General features: G+C 39.2%; 1 protein-coding gene across 1 annotated transcript; it reads right to left on the bottom strand.

Moving 5' to 3' along the window:
• Positions 1-185: 185 nt before the first annotated feature.
• On the bottom strand, positions 186-7,145 carry LOC117476652 (glycerol-3-phosphate acyltransferase 4-like). The gene is made up of 13 exons (XM_034123333.1): positions 7,006-7,145; positions 5,939-6,193; positions 4,195-4,264; positions 3,811-4,108; positions 3,415-3,489; positions 3,171-3,260; positions 2,968-3,061; positions 2,725-2,840; positions 2,077-2,132; positions 1,885-1,970; positions 1,681-1,809; positions 1,236-1,315; positions 186-750 (listed from the first exon to the last, which is right to left on the bottom strand). Exons 2-13 carry the CDS (start codon positions 6,104-6,106, stop codon positions 573-575), a joined length of 1,440 nt encoding a protein of 479 aa, XP_033979224.1. The 5' UTR covers positions 6,107-6,193; positions 7,006-7,145; the 3' UTR covers positions 186-572.
• Between the last annotated feature and the right edge of the window lie 1,479 nt (positions 7,146-8,624).

Below are 8,624 nucleotides of genomic sequence, written 5' to 3'. Positions count from 1 at the left end.
TGTCAGGCCTGAACATGTTTGGTCTCACTTTCACCTCTCCCTTGTTTTTAAGATTAAGGGCAAAGACACTTATAGAGCCTTGAGCCAATTAGCAAGGTGACTCACGAATGTTGGCACGGCCCCTGTCTGCCTGTGATGTAATGACTGTAGTACTAGAAACTCAACATTTTTAGACTTTCTTTTAGATGAGAATGTGTTTTAATCAGATATACAACAAGCTCACATTGCAGTACAATGAAGGTCACTATAGGACTTTGGTCTATGATCAATCCATTTTAAAGCAAAGACAAACTGACCTTTAAGCTTTTGCATGTCTTTCAAAGTTTGAGCTTTCTGTACTGTACTGTAAGTGTAACTATTCTCCTAGCTTTAATCATACAAACAACGTAAATACATATACATTTTACACATAAATATGAAAAATTAAAAATATTTTCCTTCAGGCTGGTAAAAGTAACAGTCACAGTACTGACATATATTAATAGATATTTCTACTTCTTATAATTCACATCCACCATCATGTTATAAGATGTAAGACTCTTTATTTATAATGGCCTATATTCTCTGTGTCCTCATTGTTCTTTTGTTGGATCTTGATTTCTTTCATCCTCTTCTGGATTTTCATCCTCTAAATGTTTGTCGTCACCTAGGTCCCCCTCGTCCTGCTCACCTAGAAGAACTTTACTGTAAAGGTTCTGCTGCTCTTCTTTAAAAGCATCTTTCACTTTTGCTCGTTTCAGCCCTCCATCCCTGAAAAGACACAGTTAAGAAAGAAAAAGGAGAATCACACACAGACTCAACTCAGTTAATTAATACTCAAACGTTTCTGTTAAAGCCAAAAACTAAATACAATCCGTTTTGGTAATCAGCAACTGTGTTTAATACAATTGGAAACCTCTCTTTCCAAAAACTACTACACTTTTTTCCTGATCTACATCATGACTTCAGGTGCGTTTTCCAGCCACCTGTTTTTGCGTATTTTCAATTTTCAATAAAAAAATATTCCCAATTTTTTGTTAGGCTTGGCTAATTTTAGAAACTGTTTGAAGAGATAGAATCAAAATGCGACAAAGCATTAGCTTAACATACTGCTCATCTCAATTAACTAAGTGAAAAAAGAATGGACATAAATGCAACGGTCATGAATGCTAACATGCAAAAAACTGCATTTCTTTTGGTATTTTTGTATTTATTATTTTCACTACATTTGGATGGAAACTTAGCTATTGACTCACCAAATGAGATCCACTAATCCTCCTTGTGCAGCTATGGCAGCTTTCACTCTGTTTGCAAACTGCACCGCATCCTCCCCTTCCTGCACAGGAAAATACAAATCGACAGGCTAAAGAAAGGAGGGTAAAGTATTCCAGTCAATGGAATAAACAATAGATCATCGGAAAGATCTATCACTGAAGTTTAATCGTTCAAAGTCTTCATTGTCATCTGCACAATATCTAAAGCCTAGCTGTTGGCCCAGGCTCCTCCAACAATGCAATATAATTACAAAGAGACAAGCAACCTAAAATAAAGAAAGACAATGGTGCAAAGGGCTTTATGGTGCATTCAGGAATTAGCAGGCAAAAGTAAACTGTACAGATAAAGTCAAGTGAGAGTGCAAAATGAAATACAGTACATTTTTGATAAAGTCCTGTATATTGTTATTGTGACAAAGAGCTTCACCTCTCTGTTCATGGGCGGCAGGTACCAAACGCTGCAGACAACGGCCCAGCTGCTCATCATCCTCAGCAGATAATACACCATGCCAAACTTACTGCTGTTCCAGAAAGCATCCCCAAACCGAGGATCATACTGCAAGACCAAAATAAAGTTATATAGGATGGCAAAATGTGTAGAAAGGAGGTAAAAGACCAAAAAAGTTCCTACCTTTATAGCAACTGGATAGACCGTGCAGGCAATTTCAAAGCTGCCCTTTTTGAACATCATCACTGATGTGTTGTTGATGCAAGTACCTGCAGCAGACATAGCGATAGCGTGAAGACTTTATTGACACAAAACAACACAATGCTATGGGCTTTACACGTATGTATACATATATATATATATAAATCATCATACCCTCTGGGAAGATCAGGATAGGTTGTTTCGTTTTGTCGGCAACATGATCACTTAGCCTAAAATGGCAAAGCAGAAGATATCAATATGTTTTTAAAGACTCTCGCCATTAACCTCTAGGCTTCCAGTTAAATGAAATTCAATATTAACCACTGCTTTTATAGCAACCCAAATCAGTATAAATGTATACCCCATGATCCATTTCAAGTTAAAATATCACTTGAGTTGGAAATGTCATTATATATATTATATATATAATGACATATATATATATATATATGTGGTTATATTCTTAAATGCCTCAACTCAATTGGTATCAACAAGAAGCATGTGAACAAATTGTATTATGTAAGAGCAACGCACTGTACCTCAGCCACATCATAGACTCTATGCATTACATTAATGCACACAATATTTACAATTATTTTGTTTGTCATTACTGCACATATTTTATTCTAATTCTATTTCTACGATTTCAATCATATTCAATGTAATGTATTTCTTCAAATAGTATTCTATCTGTGTTTTTAATTTTTGTTTTACTTTTATGTATGCACCACAACACAAGTCAAATTCCTCGTATGTGTTAACCTACCTGGTAATGAACCTGTTTCTGATTGTGATTCTAACACTGAGAAGATGCACTGTTACCTCTTGGCCACTAGATGTCGGTCTTTGACTTCTGAGCGTTCAAACCAGATGTGAGGAGAGGACTTCACCATGGCTCGTTGGATCATTCCCATCAGCCCTCCATGCACCTGGCCGACCTGAGAGACCAGTTCAGCACAAGTTCATCTAAAAAACAACAGCTCTACTTATCTCTAATTGGTCATAATCATTTACTCTGAAAACACACACATTCCCTCACTCACAGAAACACACACACTTTTCTACCATAGAGTAGCAGCCGTCATTAGCCAAGATGATGACATCAATGGGTGTTGTGTGATTGGACACACAGATCCCTCCATTCTTCGGTTTGTTCTCTCTGAAATATGATATAAAAACCTGTGAATATTACAGTTCGGATGATCATAATGTTCTAATTCCATCTCTGTCTGAACTGGTTTTGTTTCATAATATCGAACATACTGTACCTGTTATGATAAGTGATGATTGCTGTGAGAGCTCTCACACAGATGCGGTGACACATCAGATGAATCTTCTCACTCAGGGAGAACCTTAACCTAAACACATGCAGCATAACAACAATTACTCCAGTCCCCTTAGGGTGCACTCTTCAAGGTTATAACTTGGTTCTAATATATGTATCATGTAGCTTTAGTTTCTATCCTTGTTAAAGGGACTTTGAATTGTTACTGAGAATTGAGGGAAACTTACTCTCTATTTGGTAAAAAGCCCAGCAAAGTAGTCAGAACTACAAGGAGACCGATGCCAGTGACTGCCAGAGTAACCCTGCAGAAGAAAGCAGATCAGATTGTTATGTTAAACTTCACTGCAGTCAAATAAAGTATATATCATCTTTACCTAGTTAAATAAAGGATATATATATATATATATATATATATATATATATATATATAGGGTGATGAGATCAGAAATATGGCAACATACATTTACAGATAATTCGAAAACCTCAATAGAAGCCTCACATCTAAAAAGCAAAAGATATTGGGTACAATCTTACACATATTTTTCTTAAGACTGAACTAGTTTTTGCACGATGAGGATGTACTTTATTACTCCCTCGACCCCATCACCTGGCTGTGATCTGACCTGAGAGGCAGCAGCACTCCGTAGCGGACGAGCACTCCGAGGCCCCAGATGACCGTGAGTCTCAGACTGATATGACGGAAGTTGTAGTTGCTGCGAGTCAACAAGTTCCAGCTATCCAGTTCCTGGGAAGAAAAGCGCTTCGTCACCTCGTCGTCCAGGATGCTCTCCACACCTCTCCGGCAGAAGAAGAAGATGTCGGCCATCTCAAACTGAGGCTCTGAGCGCGGACAGCTGGCAGAACTACGGAGCTCCTGGAGATCCTGCTGCAAGGACGTTGGTGGTTTTTTGGCTCTGATTCCTACAATGAGAACAAAAAGAAGACATGCATTTGACGAAATAGTCAAAGTGATACGAGTGAGAAATATTCAAATATAACTTGTTTACCATTACTACATGGTTTATAGAGTTGCTGGTTCTTCTCTTTTGCTCCCATCTCCATTCGTGAGGTTGCCCACTAATAAGAAAAACATATTTTTTATAACTGAAAATAACATTGTTACATTTTTTAAGATGACAGATTCAGAGAATATATTTTTCGGAGAAGCTTGCAGATGACTAAACAATACAGAGAAATTTCAGAAACATGATTGTGTTCCAGAATCCCGCTTCGTCTGACATGGAAAATAGGTCACAATTTTGGCCTCTGTGACACATAAACCTGGGGAGAGGACATTCAAAGAATCATCTATGATGTGTTCTTGGAAAAAAATGTGTTAAAGCCCATAAAAAACAAACGATACACAATTATTACATACAAACACTCCTACACAATCAACTATTTACAGAGCTGCTGCATGAAGCAAAGATAATTATAAATGCTTAGAAGCCCTGTAAAAAAACATAACTGATATGGTGGTGTAGATAGGTCCAAAAGAAACAGAAAGCCAGCTTGCCATACTATTACCCATGTATACCACTTCACTAAAGGAGTTACCCAGAGCTAAAATAAAATAGTAAAACAAACTAAACAGCAATGTTGGTAAAATGGCAACTAGCTGCCTTCAACAGTTCTAATACAACCTTTGGGAAATTAGTAAAACAGTTAGCAGTCTCGTTGCAACCTCAGTTATTTCCCTAATTCTTGTGTAAAAGGGGAGTTCTTACAACTCCCTCAGGACTTGAGAGGAGAAATGCCTTTTGTTCTCCGCAGCACATCACAAAAATCTTCCAGCAGTAGATACTAATCATCCCAGAGGTCTAAGCTCCCTGCAGTCTCCACAGCACCCTCAGATAGTGGTCCCATGGCTAAAAGTGTGCGATGTGTCCTCAAATCCCTAGGAAGAGGAGGCAGCATCATGGCCTCTACCTCTAATAGCCCCCCTGAGCTGGAGACCCAACAGATCCCATTCAGCAGGGGATGGATTTATTATTTGGGGAAATCAATGAGATTTACACTGTAGCAGTTCAGTGGCAGGATATTTGTTCCGACATGTTGTTAACTTAACACCATAAGTAAGGCAATTTGTGTTTGGTACTGTAGATGATTTCTTTGTTGTAACAATGCTTTTTGGCAATACATCTTATACCGTTGGAAAGCCTGTTTTCTTGCCTTTCCAATGGTACCACATTTGTGAGGAACAAGCATTTGTGGGATGAGCAGCAGAGCTAAGTATGAGGGTTGCGCCCATGAAAGATTCTCTGCCAATGCCAAACAGCAGCCACTCTCTGGTCTCATACGGCTGCCAGGAGCCTGCCCTTCACCTTCAGGCCCACTTGCACTGGAACCTCAACATGTGGAGGAACATTTTGTTCAGCGATGAGTCCAGAATCTGCCTACATCAGTTGGATTGTAGGGTCACAGTGTGGAGAAGACGCAGAGAACGCTTTGCTGATTGCTGCACCGATAGAGTAGGAGTGGAGAGGATGGGATGGCCTGCCTGCCTGTTCCTCACAAATGTGTTACTTTTAACAGGTAAGGTAAGAAAACAGGCTTTCCAACAGTATAAGATTTATTACCAAAAAGCATTGTTACAACATAGAAATCATCTACCAAACACAAATTGCCTTACTGTTTGTGTTAAATGTATAATAAATAAACAAACCCCTGGTCCAAAACCATATCAATACAAATGACTTTGATTATGTATCGTTCTAAAAACATGGTGCATTACACAGAGACCAAACTCACCTCAAAGATCTTGAGAAGGGTCCTCATGTAGAGTCTGCGGATACCAAAAGATATTCCAAGGACGGCCGGCACCATTATGAAGACAATTAGAAGAGTCAACCAGACGGTGATGAAGATGCAGAGACACCTGCACAGCAGGTTCTCAACAGGAATTGTGAACCAAGCCATGCTGCTCACAGACTCCTGGTTAGTTTAAAGAGACGCCGTCCGAAGCCCACGGTGGAACGAACATTAGGAGAAACTCATTGTCTGCGTCTGACAAAGACAGATCAAATGATCAAGATTAGTCATAAAAAAGGACAATGTTTAGAATCCCTTTCAGGTGACTTGTGCTAAATTGTGATTGACTTATATTTTGAACAATATCATTTTTTGCTGTTGACCAATAATGGGTATGATATTAGACACATGTGGCACCCTCATATATTATTAGATGCCAGACACAATACTTTTTTAATCCAGCATCAGGGTCTACAGTTTTCGCCCTCCTTTTCTTTGTATTTATCTTGTTTATTTGAGGTCCTTTGTCGGAGAGTGTATGGTTATGTTGAATTTAAAAAAATAGATAAAAAGGTTTAAAGAAAACTAAATTAATATTGTCACTAGCTATGAATTGAATGATAAAAAATAAATGTAAGAATACATTTGAAAGTACATTACCAGTTAAACCTCAGAGCAGAGGGATGCAATTAACACTGAAAGGTTGAATAATAAAAGCTAGTTACTCTAAATAAATAACCTACTTTGATACAGTTAAACTATATATCATTAACGTTATGGTACAACAAGCAGGGCTATCTAGCTACAATAATGTCACACATTATCACCTGCATTACCGTATGTATTACCAACATAATAAGAATTAACAGCAAACAGCTACTGCTTTCTATGCATATGGTTTCACCACTAGTGTAGCCTACTAGCTAATGTTAAGTTACTCTGTCGCAGTATGCAATATTTATCAGCAAGTTTCCATGAGTTAGTTTCGCAACATGCTAGCATACAAGAAGGTAGCTGCTAGGTTAATAAAGCTTACTGTGACCAACGGCTAATACTGTGTAAGCTACCTGGTAACGGCTTTTACCGTCCCCCGGTTCTAACGGTAGTGTTGTGGCGGCGGAGGAGTGGGGTGACAGTCGGTCAGCAGGTACAGCAGGTGTTTCTCCATCAGGACAGTCCCGGCTGTAAAACCGTTACATGTATCTGTGTGCAGCTGCTGGCTTTATTTACAGGTTTACCATAGCAACATGACAAAAGATGACCAATGAGAGCCGCCGTCACTGTGGGCAGGAAGTGCACAGTAATCTGATTACAGAGCTTCCATGAAACGAATATAACCTGTTTATTGTCAATGTAATACGCTCACACTGGAAATAAATACCAAGAAGAAAACACATTATAATAATACATTACATTACATTTTAGTGACGCTTTTATCCAAAGCAATACATTATTATCATCACATCGACTAGTATCCATTATTAATAATGTTTAAAAAATGATAATGCGCTTGGCATTTATGATAAGAGCTACTTATTATATAACGTTTACCTAAAGAGACTAATCTATGAAGAAAAATAACCTTAAACAACAAAATTGCCTGCAAGCAGTTATAGTTGTATCCTTTGAAAATGTATTTGGATTTAATGAGAAGGTGAAGATGGTCTACTACTGTGTCCTGTTACTGTTAACTTAAAGGGGACCTATCATGCAAAATGCACTTTTGTACGTCTTTTATACATGAATATGTGTCCCCGGTGTTCCAGGGAACTCACCAAGTGTCAGAAAACACAACCCTCTCTCTTTTCCTACATACTCAAATCTCTAAAAAAGGGGCTGCAACGGATCTGATAAAAACTGATCCAGATTTGAACACTGTCCTGACGTCAGGAAAGTGGCACTACGGCTATTGGGCCAACTCTCCACCTATCAGGGGAATGTGGGGTTGGGCCACGGCCGGCCATTGCCGCTCGAAAGCGCTGGAGACGCTGTAGTACATATGCCAGGCCTGTAAGTGGCGCTGTAGTCTGCCACAAAAGCAGTGAAGAAGACTTCCCGCGCATGGTTGCTATGGTTACCCTTCTGTTTATTCTCCGCTGTGGCTTTTTTTTCTCCCTCCCCGAGGCAAGCGTTTGCTCCCGCTGCTGTAATTCAATGCAATCCCTCCCCGTCGAGGCAAGCACTGTAATTCTCTCCGGTTAGTCCACCAGCAGATGACAAACACCCACCTCTCCGCCTCTTCCAAGGAACGAGGGGACCGTGCGGCAGAGTTTCAGTTAGGTTTTCTTTCGCCGGTCAAGATGTCCGTTAAAGTTTAAATCTTCCGGACAAAATTAGAAAAGTGCCGGTCAAAGGTCTTCTTTGTTATTTATTGAGCTTTAAAACAAATGAATAACGACTCTATAGGCCTATAATAATATAATAAAACACGGAGGACGGAGAATTATTTTTCTCCCCCTCTTCTGACTTGATCAGAGCACGGCTCCCCTCTCCTGCAGGGGGGCGTGGTCAGCTGCAGCTCACAGAATCAGCCCTGTGCAAAAACAGTGCTGGAGAACAGCAAATAGAGTGAAATGAGGCATGGCTAAAATGCATGATCTGTTTGGTATTTTGAAAACAGAAACGTATAAATATACCTTATATAGGTATGGCCCTACAATATATCATTTAAATATAGCATGATAGG

Source organism: Trematomus bernacchii, unplaced genomic scaffold (genome assembly GCF_902827165.1).
Source record: "Trematomus bernacchii unplaced genomic scaffold, fTreBer1.1, whole genome shotgun sequence".
Classification (NCBI taxonomy): Eukaryota; Metazoa; Chordata; class Actinopteri; order Perciformes; family Nototheniidae; genus Trematomus; species Trematomus bernacchii.
The sequence above is the reverse complement of the archived record's forward strand: the minus strand, read 5'-3'. Positions and strand labels throughout refer to the sequence as shown.

Bases quoted from the DNA above. Each gene is read 5' to 3' on its own strand.
- LOC117476652 (XM_034123333.1), bottom strand. From the start codon at position 6,106: ATGGCTTGGTTCACAATTCCTGTTGAGAACCTGCTGTGCAGGTGTCTC. The intron at 4,265-5,938 runs GTGAGTTTGGTC...TTTTCTTATTAG, and splicing joins CCCTTCTCAAGATCTTTGAG to TGGGCAACCTCACGAATGGA. The intron at 4,109-4,194 runs GTAAACAAGTTA...TTCTCATTGTAG, and splicing joins CTATAAACCATGTAGTAATG to GAATCAGAGCCAAAAAACCA.